Source organism: Larimichthys crocea, chromosome XXIII, assembly GCF_000972845.2.
Source record: "Larimichthys crocea isolate SSNF chromosome XXIII, L_crocea_2.0, whole genome shotgun sequence".
Taxonomy (NCBI): Eukaryota; Metazoa; Chordata; class Actinopteri; family Sciaenidae; genus Larimichthys; species Larimichthys crocea.
In genome coordinates, this window is record NC_040033.1 from 9,784,084 (window position 1) to 9,801,330 (window position 17,247).

The 17,247-nt window shown below is 44.0% G+C and overlaps 1 protein-coding gene across 1 annotated transcript in view; it reads right to left on the reverse strand.

The window, feature by feature from the left end:
- Positions 1-17,247, reverse strand: part of map3k22 (mitogen-activated protein kinase kinase kinase 22) — a 37,574-nt gene that overhangs the window by 7,011 nt on the left and 13,316 nt on the right. Inside the window, exons 4-13 of the mRNA XM_019267527.2 lie at positions 13,673-13,782; positions 12,000-12,037; positions 8,259-8,358; positions 7,936-8,052; positions 7,475-7,589; positions 5,136-5,269; positions 4,159-4,232; positions 2,892-2,953; positions 1,242-1,313; positions 587-751 (exon numbers count right to left, since the gene is read on the reverse strand). Coding sequence (XP_019123072.1) covers positions 587-751; positions 1,242-1,313; positions 2,892-2,953; positions 4,159-4,232; positions 5,136-5,269; positions 7,475-7,589; positions 7,936-8,052; positions 8,259-8,358; positions 12,000-12,037; positions 13,673-13,782 — 987 coding nt within the window. The remainder of the gene's footprint in view (positions 1-586; positions 752-1,241; positions 1,314-2,891; positions 2,954-4,158; positions 4,233-5,135; positions 5,270-7,474; positions 7,590-7,935; positions 8,053-8,258; positions 8,359-11,999; positions 12,038-13,672; positions 13,783-17,247) is intronic.

Genomic DNA, 17,247 nt, shown 5'->3' on the forward strand with positions numbered 1-17,247 from the left:
CGCCAGTTCATCACAGGGTAAACACGTAATGATTCAAGCTCACATCATCACATCACATCACCGTTTAACCTGCATGTTTTTTTTAGACTGTGGGCGGAAACCAGAGAATCCACGCAGACACGAGGAGAAGGGAAAGGCCCCAGCTGGCTTTTTTTGCTGTAAGACAACTCTGCGTAGTACTGCGCCACAAATCTTGATTTCAAATCTGAAATTATCAGATCAAACAAGACTCTTTGATCGGTCAAAAACAAACAGATACACACGGTAAATTCAGTGGACACATAGTAGTGTGAAGGCATATAAATCATGAGATGTATAGCCCTAAAAGACTTGAAACCCAGCCCTACTCTCGACAAGCAGACGAAAACAAGTCTGAACTTTCTTCGTCCCTCTCTGGGTTATCAGTGAGGGCTTAGTTGTCTCATTATCCGCAGGAACCAGAAAGATACAACACCAATTAACAACAAAGCCCCAGAAATTCAGTTTATATAAGACTGTTTACATGTCCAAGAGTGAAATGTTCCTTTAGTGCTTCTCTGTCAGTTCATTTGGGGATGTTGGAAGGTTTTTTAGGGGCTCTACTTACACTTGGCTGTACCACGCTGGCAACTTTTGTCAGCGGTGCGGCCCAGTGAGCGCAGGTCGCTGTACTGCAGCGTACCTTCTCCGGTATAACTGCGCGTGCGACTGGAAGGAACCAGCTGAAACAGGTTCTCCTGCGGCATGAAGCTGCGCGGAAGTGTCCTGCGACCTGAAAACACACAAAATAGACACGTTAATGACTTCAACACACCTTTTGTGCATCTTTTGTTTATGCTTAGAAGGATTTCCAGTTACTTTAGAAAGTAAACTCTCGGGGCCAAGACTTTTAGGGCCAAGCCAGAGCAGAGTGCCTCTCGCCACTCCGTCCCACTTCCCCTCAGACAGGAAGCAGGGCGCTGTGTTTTTATACAAGTTCGGGTTCACCGCAGGGAAACGTAAATCACTGCTAGCCAAGGTTACCCTCTGAGTAAGCAATTACTAGCAGCTGCCTGGAGAGGCAAGCCAAGCACTTCATGTACCGAATCTACCCGGACAGCACAAAAATGCAGAAGCAGTCGACAATGTTTAAAAATATTTGATCTGGAAAAGTGTTAGGAGGAGGCACCGTGGTGTTTGAATCTGTCTGTTCCATCTTGTGTACATAGTAACTGTATCTGTTTAATCCGTGTGATAATGGTCTAGAAAAGCCGGTTTCTTACGGTCTCCGTAATCCTTGCTGCGATTGGGCAACTGGAACTGGCGAGGGAAAGTCCCCCCTTTCCCGTGGCGTCCTGAGGAGGGAGCAATGAGGCAGAGCTGTCAGTTAGGAAATCAGTCAACACACAGTCTATACATCGTTCCTCGATTTACAGTTTGGTGTGTAGTCTCATATTCTCTAATGCAGGTTTAATTACATGGAGCTGCTCTAAAATAAAAACAAACAAACTTACAGTTGTTTCATACTGACGCCTGATAAAGATGACCAGAGTTTCACATTTCAACTGATTACGTCTGACAGACTCTACAGAGCCCGGTGTGTCAAATCAAAGTGGAATGGGTGGAAGACAGCTTTTCACACACTGAACACAGAGCTGTGGTGTCGCCTCGCTGCAGCCAAGACGCAAACTGAAAACAGCTCATGTGTGGCTCGCTTTTTAGCCTCAGCTCTGAACCCAGTGGAGCAGTAACTAAAGGCAGGTGGGGAGCACTGCTGACGCAGGCGAGTGCTGACACTCACTCACACACACACACACACACACACACACACACACACACACACTGAATGGAGAGCAGCGGAGCCACTTGCAATTGAAAGCAGCTGTTCTGTCAGATGACTGCCTCCCCTCGCGCTGTTTTTGTGGCCGTATCCCATGGAGACGGGAGTTATTTTTTGTGTTTGGCAGCGCGGGATGGAGAGGAAAAATCTACTCACAGGGAATGGTAAACAAATACTGTAGCTCTCAGCAGGAAGGGCCACACAGCTTTACATCTGGGGAGGGGAGGTGTGTGTGTGTGTGTGTGTGTGTGTGTGTGTGTGTGCGTGCAGGCACGTGCATGCATGCGTGCCCAAGTCCTGCTGCAGCTATATGAAGCCCCCCCCACCTCCCACATACTCCCAGTCTGTATCCACAACGTGCTTTTAGATTTACAGCACGGGGGTGTGTGCAGGAATTTAAAAAAAAAAAAAAAAAAAAAAGGAATGACCAGATTGGGAGAGCTGCTGTGGGTACTCGTTCATCAGGATTAGTGTGCCGTTATCTATCATCCTGCACTATTTGATCTGCGTTCTGAAGGAAAAGGGGACAGACGGGAAGCCGAGGGAAGAGGAGGACTAGACGACTAAAGAGGAGGAGGGGTGATCCTGGAAATACAGGAAAAGCAGCAGTGTCTTATTAGGAACTGGAATTTTGAAGAGGGTAGATGGGGGACAAAGGGGAAAAGGCGATGGACGCAGGGTGCAAAGGGAATTGTGCAGGCGATAAAGCTGAATTATGATGCTTTCACACTCTTCATCTCCTCCTTAGACACAAGAAATACAGCCAAGATATTAAAAAATCTTCACAGTAACCCGTTCCTCATTTTAAGGATTTACACCCAGATAAAATCACCAAATTATATCATCTCCCTCCTCATTAGTAATCTCTAAGATGGCATTTGCAATGGGGGAGATTTTTTTAGGTGACTGGGAGCTACGTGAACAGAGATGCAGTCATTTTTATGTGAAACCGCTTGCGTGGTTATATATAAATTAAAAAAAAAGGAAGCACAGACAAAACTTTCTAATAATGAACAAGCTTTTTTTTTTGCACTTCTCTTTTTTTTTCTGTAGCGTGAGAATGAAGCAGTTTTTTTTTGGAAGCCTTTCTTACCTTTGTATTCATAGTTGAGGTTCAGGTAATTATTGTCACGGTTGTTCTGCGAGAAAGGAGGACTGAAATGACACGAGAACAGGGGGCGAGGGAGGGAGGGAGAGAGAGGAGGAAAAGTTGAAAAAAAAATGGTTTGCTTTTTTTTTTTTCAGTCAGTAATTTCACCCCTTATCTTCAAAACAGAGTCTGGCTACAGCTTGCTGGTCTGAAACTGTAAAGCAGCACACACACACAAAAAAAGCCTCAGAATGACTTCTGCGTGCTTCGCTTTCACTCACAATTGATTTTAAACAACGGGGCGCTGAATTAGAAAAGATAAGCTGGGTGTTGGGAACCTCTCTGCATTAAACAGTCAAAGTGAAGTTTTGGGGATGCTAAATTGCTGAACTCGAGCTTTCTGTCACACACACACACACACACACACACACACACACACACACTCCTATCCACCCTCCCTGGTCTGTCTGACGACCTGAAAGCGAGTGACGTCTCTGTTGACCGCGGGGCGGCGCGGGGCCACGAGACCCTGGATAAGGGGCACGCATGCCCGCTCGAAGGGAAAAGTTCCATGCACTCGTTTCCTGCCATTGTTCTGCAGCCTGGAGCCCAGATAAGCCTCGTGCAGGTAGAGCTGTTTCCGTCCTACGCTCGCTCTCTCTCTCTCTCTCTCTCAACCTCACTTTTGCTCACTTTTCTTTCCCAGTTTGATTCACATTCAGTCTTTTTTGCTCCCCCTCCTCCTCCTCCTCCTCCCTCTCCCACTCCACTCTCACTCTTTCACCACTTTTCATCTTCTGGCTCAATTTTTCCTCTCATCCAGCATGTTCTTGCTCTACACTTTTACGTCTCCCACTCAAGCCTGTCTGTTTCTCTCCCTCTCCACTCTCTCTCTCTCTCTTTCTCTCATGATAACAGAGGAATCCAGGCGTCCAGATAAGAGTTTTGTCGCCCTGGCAACAGCAAAGCGACCCGATTAGTTCTCCCTTTTTCTTTTTTTTTTTTCCTCCACAGAGGCGGCGCAGGCAGGGTCATGAAGATCTGCTGGCCTTTAACACCATTTACAAACTTTACCAAGAGCCTCTGGTTGCTTCTGTGTGTGTGTGTGTGTGTGTGTGTTTGCAACATATAAGATCACATCCAACTGTCACAACACTGCCACGCAAACCACGTCTCAGATCTCTGTTAACAACAGCCGTCAGTGTGCACATCATAAATATAAATCCGTACATAAGAGGGCCATAAATCACAACGCTGCGTGATGACTCACCTGTCCAGTGCTTGATCTATTGATTGACAGCTGCTCGACAGCGAGTTGTCTGCGCTTCCAAAGGGATCCAGCATCTGACAGACGTAATAACAGAGAGTAATCGAGGGTCAGAGAGCATGCAATCACGTGGGAGAGAATATGAAGCAGTGCAGATAGAGTACAGGAATGTGAGGGGGCATAAGTGCTGCGTAACTCTCAAAGTATTCTCAAAAGTAACTCATGCAGTCAATAATAAAAAAAGAAACTTGGGATACTCATCCAGTCTAAAACATTTAAAAATGAACTGGTTTTGTTTCCTTTAATAAATGGCCCTGCCAGCCATGAGACTCCTGAAGTGTCTCTTGAGGTGTCTCTTAAAATTAATGGAGAAAGTAGAGGCAAAGATTCACTAAAGGTTCAAGAAATGAGAGCTCAAGAGAGGCAAAGAGCTCAAAACTTCAGACCTATGTTGTGCTCTTTAAAACACACCTCAGTATGAATTTACTTGTGTGGTCGATTGACAAGAACATTTAGAAAGAGGCAAATTAGAGGTTATGTTAACCATTCCTGTGCACGGTTGACTGTGAATCGGTCTGGACTAAAATAACACTACCTAACAGTTAAATAATACTTACTTTACTATACTTATACTTACTTATGTTTAAAAATGAACGGCTATTTTCTGTTTTGTTTTTTTCTCTAACTGGCTGTGACAAGCATGACTCTCTTAAGATGTCCAAATTAAAAAATAATGGACAAGGTGGATGCAGAAAAAGTCACTACAAAGCCTCAACACCTAATATCTATATGTAAAAAACTATTTTTATTTATAGCATGTTCATCTATCCACCTACTGTAGGTAGTTCAGCAAGTTTCTATTCAGCATGCAAAGTAAGAACATTGGTTACATGAAGATTTTATATATAATTTAACATTAAATCACACCTCCAGCCAATCATAAGGAGTTATTTTAACTTTTCCTCTGGACAGGCTCTTACATTCTGGTCGTGGGTCTCTGGGATGAACTCCCCTTCGCTGTGGATGCTGGTGTAGGAGCCCTGGCGGGCTATCTGCTGCTGCTCCTCTGGGACGCTGCCAGGAGGCGGGGATGTCCGACCTGTGTGCAGGGACCCTGTGCACGGTTTTGAAAAGGGTGAGGTGAGGAAGAGAGGCGAGCGAGTTACAGGAGGGGGTGGGGGGAGGAGGAGGAGGAGGAGGGGGATGGAAGAAATTAAGTGCAGAGAAGGAGGAGAGACATAAAACCAGAGAACAAAAGGAGAAATTAAGCGGTGAAGGTGAGAAGGAAAGGAGGGAGGCACAAGGGAAGGATGATGAAGAGATGAAAGCGAGGGGGCAGAGGGGAGAAAACGGCGTCACGGTGTTATTCATGGGTACAAGTTCAACAGTGCCAGGACCAGGAGAAATGATTTACTAAACCACACTGCTGCCACCTCTAACCTCAATTACTGTGACAAACACCCTGAGCTGCAGCGGAGACTGAGTGCTTGTCCTTGACACGGTAAGAAGACCTACTGGAAGTCTGACAGTCGCTGGCTGAGCTGACAGGAATACTGAAAAAGTGCAAAAGGCCAATAGGTGCCAAGATGTAGAGGAAGAGTCCAAATAGTTTTGGACTGAAGGCTAAAACTCCTTTTTCTTCATAGCTCACACCCTCCCCACCCCACCCCACCTCAGCCCCGTCCCCACCCTCCTCCTTTTCCCACCGCTGCTATACGTCACCGAGGTACCCGGGCTCACATCACATCCTCACTCAACCATCCACTGTGACCATTCTCCTGTCACCTCTCATCTGCCATCACTCCCTCCACCTCCATCCCTCAGCAGCTCTGACTTGTGGCGGGTGAGCGGAGAGGGGATGGGTGGGGGGTTTGAGAGAGCGCGGGTAATTCTATACAATTTATATAACTCGGGATGGTGACAGCGCCGATGTTATTGGGGCTACGTGAGAAAGATCGGCACTGACAGCGATGTAATGCAAAATGCAACGCAGAAGTGAGCGCTGTAGTCGTCTCTCTGCATGTGGTTAGAGATATGACTGCATGTTGACCTTTCTGGATAGACCTGATATAAGTGGAAGTGGGCAAGATTCAGAAATGGAGACAAGGGGAAGCAGAGCAAAATAAACCTTCACGCTGTCTTACCAAACAAGCCAGGAGGGACAACAGAACTGGACAAGAAAAGAACTTTATCTGTCTTAAAAGGAATAGTTTGACACTTTTGTCTTATTTAGTTGCACGAAAGAGTTGATGAGAAGGCTGATGCCCCTTATACAACTCGTATCTGTCAAGTAATCATTAAATATAAAGCTAGAGCTAGAAGCCAATTAGCCAAGCTAGATCCTTAAAGCTAACCATCTGGAAACTGGAAGCAGGGAGGAAACAGCAGCCTGGCTCTGTGTTAACATTAACGTTTTTTTGTGTGTGTGTGTGTTTTTGTTTAATTAGTGCAAACTACAAGTTGTGCTTTGTCACAACTCAACCTCACGGTGACAACAACACTCCACAAAAGGCCCCATAACTCCCACATAACTCTATAATTTGCTAACCGTCCGCTGTAGCTTCAAATTTAACACATGTGGGGCAGTCGGTAGTGTAGTGGGTTAAGCAGCCGCCCCGTGTGTGGAGGCTATAGTCCTCGCTGCAGCTGGCCCCCCGGTTTGAATCCCGCATCGGACGGCCATTTACTGCGTGTCACTCCCCCTCTCTTTGCCCCCTGCTTCCTGTCTATATTCAGCTGTCCTATCAATAAAGGCATAAAAGGCCAAAAAAATAATCTAAAAAAAAAGAATTTAACACATGTGAGACCGGTGAAGGTCTTGAATGAAAACGACTCGGCGTATGTCAAACGGTGCCTCTAACGTCCAAGAATCAACACGTCTAACATGAACATCTCCAGAATCAAAGCGCCAGCTAATCACGGTGAAGGACGGAGAGCTGCTTGGTGTGACAGCAGAAACTTGCCCTTGCTTTGTCCCGACGTCTCTCTGGCGGCTACAGTTGTCACTTTCACCTCCAATTCATTTGCATTTTGCCACTCTGACAAAGCATGTTCCTCATCTTGCCATTTACATTCCTATGACCGTGGCATCACTGTGTTGTAAATTGTCTCTGACAAGCCACCCTTGAAGCTTTGGTGGGTGGACAAGAAATCTTGGCATCAGCAGGATTTGGTTGCAACTCTCTGCCTCAGACGCTCAGACATAAAGATTGGGAGGAATTACACCTTAACAGCTCCTGATAGAGCTGTAATGCCATTCGGGTTGGTCCGATAGACGGTGACTTTGCATGTCTGTGCGTGCTTCTACGTGTGGGCTCACCTGTCGAGTGTTTGCGCACCCTCTCCGAGCCCTTGAGCAGGGAGCCCTTCAGATCTCCCAGTGACCGTGATGACCTCATCTCACTCTGTTTGTCCCTGCTGTTAACCTGTAGGTACTGCAAAGAGAAAATACACAGGGAGGGGGGAGTAAACAGATATAGAGAACAGGATCAAGAGAGGAAGTGAGGACAGCATTACATCAGTGTCCATATCTGTCATGAAATCAGCTGGGGAAGTTTCTCTAGAAGTTCTCCAGATAGCAACTTTGACTCTGTTCAAAGGTTATGTGGTTTTAAAAGGAGATTAATACGACACCGCTAAATTCCCCACTGTCATCTGTCATCAAATGACTGCGGCTTACTAAAGGTTATTATGACTACGATCCACACATTGTTACATCTCTGCACGATAGCGTGACGTCCTTACTGTGTCTCAAGAAGTGCACATCATTAGGGAACTCACATGGTTGTTCTTGGGCGTCTTGAGCAGTATCCTGAGCAGCCCGTTGATCCCCGAGGTGGAGCCCAACGTCAGCACCGCCTGATCCAGGTCCTCCTGCGTCTTCAGGGGCAGCAGCAACTGAAAGGACAAGAAAACATACAACGCATGACCTTTTCATTCACCATTGTTCCCGAATGACGGCGTACAGACGCATCAGCTGATGCGTACTGTAGATGTTGTTCGCCGTATTAATTACTTATTAATGAAAGAATGAGGCTTTCACAGACCCAGATTAAGTTGCGTCAGATTCATTAGTTAGAGTCATTAAATAGTTGTTTTTGTACCTCTTTCTCCATGAAGAACATGTCCATCTGCTGGCCAAAGGCCTCGGTCACTTTCTGCAGCAGCTCCTTGATCTTCAGCGGCCTCTGGAACGGGATGATTCTGGGAAGCAGAGAATGGCAGCGGGGTCAGAGGTCGGAGATAGGAGCCTGGTGTTGTGTCTAGCCTCACGAGCTCAGGCTCCGCAGACCCAAAATAGCAGCTGACTTGCAGCTTTACCTTCTCATAGATCACAACGTTTGTTCCAATTGTTTCACAATATGACACAGAAAAGAAGAGGTAGAAAGAACGAGAGAGAGAGTTAAAGACGGGTTCGGGATCGGATGACTCTCTTTCTAAGCTATTTTATGACACCGTTTCTATGGCAACAAGAGGAAAAATGGACAGGTCAGCTGGGTCAAGGAGAGGAGTGAGCTGATGCTTAAAGGGGCATTAATCAATGCGATGAAAACAAACAGTGGCAGAGTAACCCCCCCCCCTTGACGCATATAAACGTCTTATCTACTGTACGCCTACGTGTATGACTGAGTGTGTCTGTCCGAGTCCGTGCGTATCAGCGTTTGTTTGCAGTGAGTGTATTTATATGGATGCGTGCATGTTTGCAAAACTCCACATGCATGAGTGTGCTTCCCAATCAGTGTGTGCATCGGGCCACTGTTTCAACACCACCGGGCCTCTCCACTAAGCCAGCACAAAGGCAGATGGGAAACTTCCTGAGAGGAAAGGGGAAAAAAATCTGGAGCGGCAGCAAAAAGCGGCAGGATGTGTGTCTTTCCCTCCTCTTTTTAAAGAGTGACAGAGTGAAAGATACAGAGACACGGAGATATTTACAGACTGTGAGAGGGAAAATAAAAGGAGACAGCCTGAGAAAATAAAAGGAAAGAAAGAGAAAGAGATTCTCTCCGGCATTTCTTCTCCTCTCTCCGCCGTCGCTCTTTGCTTTTGAAGAATCCGCAGCCCCCTATCTCTTTATAGTATCCTGATAAAAGGACTTGTTTTTATCCCAGCATTTCCTCATCAGAGGCCAAAGCTCTGCCTATCTTAATGAGTACTCATTGGTTCCCTCATTTGAGGAGGGGATTCTGGGAATAGGGAGGCTTGCAGATCAGAGGCAAGCAGCAGCACAGCTAAACGCTCTCCATCTCTGTTTATACTCGCCGATGATGTGTCTGATAAAGAGCTAGAGGGATGTGGAGAGAGAGGTGGGGGGGTCAGAGGGGTATGAGGATGCTGCTCCGAAAGATATGGCTTTCCTTCCTCTGTGCGAGCATGTGGACGCACAGATTTGCAGAGTAAAACCAGTGCTTTCACACATCCCCGCACACTCTCTCTTTCTCTTTCCCTTTCTCTCGCGTACACAATCACAATCGCATACACATGAAAAAAAAAAGAAAAGAAAAGAAAGAAAGAAAAAAAAAAAGTCTGGCTCTGTTCCTTCACTTTCTGGCAAGAGACCCTGAGGCAGAGCCAGGGGGAAGAGAGACACAGCTCCTATTTCCTGCCCAAAACCTTCAGCGCTTGCCAATGAAAAGAGAAACCGTCCAATTAGATTCCATTGTGGACAGACAACACGGTTATCCTGACTCAGGGACTCCTAATACCTCAAGTGCCGCGGACGCTGCTCAGATATAACATGTAATTCACGCCGGTGCTGCAGCTTCAATTGTACTCGTACAGCTTTTTTTTTCTTTTTTTTCGATGAAAACCCAATAAGATCTTATTTCTGTGTTCTCAGGAATAGCAGGGAGTTTTTGATAATTTTATTAAATTTGATCATATTAAGTCATAATTGCCCTCACAGCCATGGTCAGGGGTTTCCTGCTCAGTAATTCAAGTTGAAATGTTTTCAGGAGGGCTTATAAATGTAACTCAGTGGCCTTTCATCAGGTTTTACGGCATGTCTATGTCAGTACTGCTTGTGTTTCTTACAGCAGGTAGACTATAAACACTCTGTTATCCTGCTTTGTCACTAGAAATACAAAGATTAAAGCTGCTTTAACAACTTTTTTGGCTACTTGGGGAAAGTGGAAACAACTTGTGAACACAACACTGACATACCATCACATTTTAAGTTGATAAATTGCAAGCAAACAGTTGCCTATTTAGACAGATCCAGTAGACAGTTTTGGAGTTGTGTTTCTGTCCGACTGATGAATGTAACTGAAATATTCACTCTCCTTTTAGCTCTGTCTTTGTTCTCCACCAACTCTTGAGGAAAATAATCTCATCTTTAGCTGCTGAAAGGCTAATCCCCAACTTCATATGTTTGGTGCTGGGCAGGCGGTATACAGATGAAAAACAGCGACGTGCCCGAGTGCATAATAATGTGACCCATTGTTAATATGAAAATGTTGATTAGAGCAGCTTTAAATAAATAAATATGTTAGTCATGCTAATGCTACAATGTAATATTATTATTTCACCCCGTCGAGGTAACAAACTCAGGATATCCTACTGATTTCCAAAACGGGCCCTAAATCAAGTGAAAGCAGTCAGAGCTCGGAGAGAAACATAACATGGAAATAGATTTTTTTTTTTAAAGAGGGAGTGTAAATAAAAGATGCATTAAAAAAAAAGTTGCTTTTTAAAAATCAGTGAATGGTGTCTTCCAGTGTGAGCCGTGAGAAAGAGACTGCGAGATGGAGAAACAGAGAGAGAGACAGGAACATGAAAAACTCGTCTCTTCCTCAGCGGTAGCCAATTAGGGTTGTGAAGAAGGGAAAAAAAAAATGTGAGAGAGGCCCAACGTGAAGTCATATTCTGCGGGAGGAATGTGCCGTCTCCTCTTCTCGGTCTCTCTCCTGTGAGCCTGTGAGTTTCCAATCAAAACCCAGCTGAACCAATGCCTGTTCCCCTGCTCTATATTCTGATGAATCAAGGCAATTATTCTCATAGGGTCTGGTCAGTCTCCGTCTGATGTTTTTTTTCCACTGTAACAGTACACTCTGTGTTTGTCATGAGTTGTTTGGACAACTTCAGTCTCTCCGTGGGTTATTGAATAAAGATTTCATGGGGACATTTCATTTCATGTCTGCAAATTTGGACTTCACCCAGGATGCGATGCTAAAGGCCAGACAAGAACCTGGGAGACTCACTCACAGGGTCCATACAAGGCATGACGGAGCTGCGACCCAAGCGTAGACTAAATGAATACAGAGCACCAAATAAAGTCTCTCCCCCAGTTCAAAAGAGTGGTTATTTATACCGGGGCGCCTTAGCTTTCAAAGCGCTCCGACGTGGTAAACAAACTGTAAGGCACCTTGGTGGTAAGACCGTCTCCAGACAGAGTGAGTGTAACCATGCTTCGCCTCTTGAGTAACCCTGAGGCTGGTGGTGTGAGGGAGGACAGGCAGATGTGGAGGACGAAGAAAACACACAAGATGGAGTATTAATTTGGGGTGTGCCTGGAAGACTGGACATTGAACTGACACTCTTGGCATTTTTTTTTTTTTTTTCTTTCTCGCTTACTCCCTCTCTCGGGGCCCTGTCTCTGCCCTCCTCCACCCCCCCAACCCCTTAAAAAACCGTCCCGTCCCGTCCGAGTCTGAAGCACAAGGCCGCGGCTAAATGTCAAAGCAGGAATTTTTTCCACCTCTCTTTATGCTACTCTGGCATGTAACTGCGATTTCCCTTTTGACACAAAATCCCAGGCATGGCAAAGCATAACAAAAAAAAGATCCCGAAGTGAAGAGTTAAGGCTTGGACAGAGGAGTAGAAAAAACAATACGGAGGTTCCAACATACCGTTTTTCTCTCTCATGCTCCAGCTTGACTCTTAAATCCTGTTGAGAGGAAAAATAACAACAGAGGGGAGTTATGGAAGTGGAAAGTTAAAATGATTCATGGCTGTATGTGGGATTTGAGCTGCTGGATAAATGAAAGCGGTAAGCCGGACAAGGAATTTAAACAGCATTATATGAGGATGATGATTTATGTCTTGTATTCCTGTTGCTGTATTTTCATTCCTCGACACAAAGAAAACATCATCCTTCGACTTGACTTAAAAGATGGCATGACAACGTGCTCAAGTTTTCTATTTATAAAGAAGCAGGAATCTGGAGGAGCCTGTAAGTCTGCGTGAGGTAATGGTGATAAACGAACACTGATGTCATATCAGCGCAAAGTGACTAGAAAGAAGGGGTTTACCCCAACTCATAGATGAGCATTCTATGCGGAAACTCTCTGTCCCCTCATTGTTTGTTTATGTCTGGTCATAAACACTGGTGCTTCAAGAGGATCTGCCAATTATCATTCCACAGTGAGAACAAACGCACAAGGAAACGACTTCAGGCAGAGGCACAAGGTGATAGAGAGGAATTAAATCCCGAGGGGGAAGTTTTCAGTGTGCAAAAAACATGTAGGAGAATGATCAGCCTGAAATGTATAATTTTTTTATGATTTCTAAACACTACTATGGCTATAAATAGGAGACAGGACAATAAACAACGCCATAATCTCTGCTTCGTGAATGTAAGTGTCATTTAATACTAGATTTTTGAGACACAAGCGGGACCAAATGCGAAGAGTCGTGCTTTGTTTGTGTGCACCCGCAGCATGCGGCTGAATACGACACGCCGCAAGCTGTCGAATCTTCTTCTTCTTTGAGTTTAAAAATCCCCCATGCCAATAAACGTCGTGAATACAGCACGCCGTCACATTAGCATCTGTAAAATGTGTTGGAATTAGACAAAAAAAAAAAAACCCTCAACCTTCACCTGACTTTGGCAGCTAGCAGATGTCAGTTCAGAAAAAAAAAAAAAAAAAAAGAAAGTTGTCGTGGTGATGATGGTGGAGGTTTTTTTGTGCGTAAACCCAAAATGACAGTAAAAGTTAAAGGCACCTCTGTGCTGCTGGTGTGTCTGCTTAAAACTGTAATGGAGCAGAAAGTGAGACAGATTTAATGTGATACTCAAACCAAAAATCTACACTTCACCCTCCCCGCATGCTTCAAACGTGGCTTGTAAAAAGTTTATAGTTTGTGCTCATGAAGAACGGGCAGCTGTGATCAGACTGAATTCACGTCGGCTACAATGGAGTCCAATGGCAGGAAGTTTTTATAGCAGGAAAAGGAACTACAATCAACTTCTTTTCTGTGCTTTCGTGTACTAGCACAGGTCCCAAAAAAAATCAGAATATAGCTGAATAAAGGCTGCAAAGACATCACTGATGATTGCAACGCTGATGGAGCTGTATTTGCACAAGTTTTATCATGCATTATGTGACAGCGGGAGTGACAGAGGGGATGACATGCAGCAAAGGGGGATGTTTCTGTCGATATTTTTATTTTTCAGCTGTGAAAACGTGATTTGATCCAGACATAGCTGCTCCTCTTAGTCAGTAAAGTAACTACAAACCTTTTACAGCCACAATTAAAGCCAACCAGTGGTGGTCAGAGGCCGATTCAAAGCCATATTTACCTGTTTGTAGAGTAAAGTTCTGCTTTTTGGCTTGTGGCTGTTGTGCTGGGTGTAGCAGCGACCCAGGGCTGCCAGGTCATTCATAATGGAGTTAAGCGCGTCCTCATCATCTGTGGGGACAGAAAATATAGTTGAGTTATATCTGCAATCGCTCTCGCTTTCACTCATTCGAGATTAAACTAAAAGGAACGGAGATACAGTAGCTCATGTGTATTTACCTAGCTACCTTTGTGATCACTCCTTTGGCATTTAAAAAGTGTGTCACAGATGAGTGATGATAGCCTGAGAGGCCAACACAAGTCCTGTCAGATCATTTGTCATGTGGTTTGCGTTGGAACTGATGTTGATTCACACCAAGCGATGAGGCAACACTTGCTGTGTTACTTCCTGTTCTGGTACCCAATCTGATCTGTGGACTTTCCACTAATGGAAAGAATCCAGTCGTTTTGTCTCTCTCACATACTTGTAATAATATACTGTTTACAGACAGATAAGATTTCTCCCTGGCAACACCTGTTTGAGGCAAATCTTTCATCAGTAAACCTAACAATGCTGATTGCTCGCTCTCGAACTCTGCACTCTGCATACTTTGATTTGATTTACTTTGATTTAAACTTCAATTGGAAATGGATAATGAACCCTAATAGTGACATAAAAGTGAAATATATAACATTTCAAATGACAAATGACAATTGGCGGTTCGATCCCCAGCTCCTCCAGTCTGCATGTCTTGGGCGATATACTGATACTGAACGCCAAAATATTCGGCTTTTGGATGAAATTTCAGAATGCACCTTTACAGGTAAACTTAATTTGAACTTCTCTAAACTTCTGAATGTCTAACTGTTTCAGTACTTATTGCATAACACGCTGTTCTCTGTGTCTGATCCATGAATCGATCACTGAATGTTCTGGTTCAGTGACAATTTGTAATTCTTCATCATGCCGTTCACATTTTGGCGACACCTAACAATCGATGAACAGGACCTGGCCAGTGCAACGTTTCAAACGGGATGTACTTAGAGGGAAGTTGCCACTGTGCTGAGTGTCATCAGCAGGTTGCAATAAGTCGACTTGTGAACAGCTTGAGACTTCGTTGACGAGCTGTGATCGATCGAATGCCCAACTATCATGATATATTTTCCATAGATTTCACCTGAAAGTCAAAACATACTTAACCTTTTGTGAGTTTAGAGGTGCAACTGCATCATTTCAAAGAGATACCCAAAGTGTGCCATCTTAATTTACCAGTGACATGCATACTGATACATCTGAACAAATGTCACAAGTGTTCCCTTTATTATGACACCAGAATTATTCAAATAGACAGTGTAGTTACAGAGATATACTCTGTTCATTTTGGGTATGTCAAGAGGCTGGGGCTTACGAGGTTAGGGATCCTTTAGTTTGGACTCCTGTAATCAGACAAAGACTGATCTTTTTGAACTAAGATTACAAACTTTGATGGTGAAATCAAGAGCCAAGTCAAGTGTGTTTAAAATTCATACTTCACTCCGTAAAGAGGACAAGCCTACAGTGTCATTCATCCAAAAAATAAATTTAAAAAACCTCCAAGTGCAAGAGATTTAGCCAGTTCTCTGTTTCTCACTTCCCCTTTTCCGACTTCACACTTCCCGCCGCACACACTCGCAAACACACTCTCATGTGTAAAGGGGGCAATCATGCAGATGAGCATGTCAGGCATTACCATATCAAGAGACTTTAATAGAACCAATTATCTGAGTGCGGTGATTACAATATAAGGAAGAGGTCGTTGACCTCAGCTCCCGCCTGTCTCTCTGATGAGTCCTGGGTGTATTCATTATAAAAAAACACATACACACACAAACACCTTGTTCACTGAGAAACCAGGCCAGGTGTGTGCTATGCAACCCAAACAGCACCTGCAGGACGGACAGCATTCTTTAAAATGAAAAGGATCTGTGTGTTTATGTGTGTGTGTGTGTGTGTAAGACCACTGGGAATGCCGCTCTCATAGCAAAGTGTGATAGTAGCACAGGGAGCAGATGGGCTCTGAGGCGACATTTGATCTCGATCCCACTGTACGGCTCTTGTGGCCAGCAGTTCGCCGACAGTAGGCCAGTCCGTTGGGTTCACCCAGGGGACACAGGACTCAACACACACACACAGATTTACACACCCAGATTAGGGATGCACCGCTCTGACTTTTTTTCTTTTCCTCAATGCCCACTCTGATCCGATCAGGGTTTTTGCTGATGGTGACTCCTGATCCGACTCTTGTAGTTAGGGTTAGGGTTAATTCAAAATCTAAAATAACAAGCTGAGGCCCCCAAAGACTGAATGAATGTAACTGATCTGAACTTGATACGCGATCCGTTAAATAACGGCCGTATTTTCCTGATGAAGATCTGCTATTTCTCTCATCTTAATATAGGTATTCATAGTATGCATACTATTGACATACATACATATGACATATTAAAACCCACTTGTTTAAAATAGCCTTTTCCATCTGATTCAATTGCATTGTCCTATTTTAAACTGTTTTTAATGTTGTATTCTTGTAATTTGATACTTTTATGGTTCTTTTTGTTTGTTTCTGTTATTTGCTGTCTACTCTGATTTATTGTAAGGTGTCCTTGGGTGACAGAAAGGCACCTATGAAATAAAATGTATTATTATTATTATTATATCTAGCGGCATTCCCGATTGATCACGTTTAATCTAATCAATCTGTAAAGGTCGATTTTTTTGTCAGATTTAGGAGTATTTCTTTGCAGGAATGGAATACAATATGCATTAGTATGTTTTCATCAGTGTATAATAACCTGTGTATATCATTTATTGTTGTTTTTTGTTGCTTTTATTTGCTTTATATCTACAGTGAGAACGGGTACTCTTCCACGGAGTCCACCCAGCCGGAGTTTTTTTCCCTACATGCTTCGAGAAAGGAGAGGTTGAGGCTTGGGTTGCAATCTGAAACTTCACTGCTAGATACCAGTAAATCCTACACACTGGACCTTTCAAACAAGTGTGTCCAAATTAGTTTTGTAGTGGCCACCATCCATTAATAAAGACCGCCAAGAGGCTGAACAGGCTCGTACTGTTATGCGTTAAATTTCAGAGCCTATGTCACCCTCTTTGTCACCAAGCGCACATATGAAAAGAAGGTGAAACCACATCCAGAAAACGTGTGAACTAAACAAATAAATAACTCAAACCACACACACACACACACACATACACACATGTTTTGGCTGCTACAAGCGTATTTCTGTGTTTATAAAATAAATCCAGAAATTAACAATTGACAGTTGTGGCAATCATAAATATTAAAACATAGTGTAACGACATAAACCTAATCTAATATTAGCCAACATAAACTACCAGTCATACCAAAACAAGTAATTCTGTAGCAGTGAAACATCTAAATGCACTGAACTATGTAAGGGTGTGGTTTATTCCCCTGTGGGCTTTTCAGTGAAAGAATTATTTCATCCTTCAAAAGCTGCATGATCACAAGTCTTTCATCATTATTCGGCTTTTCACTGGAAAAGCTGACTTCTATATTTAGCTCGTGTAAACTGAGGTCG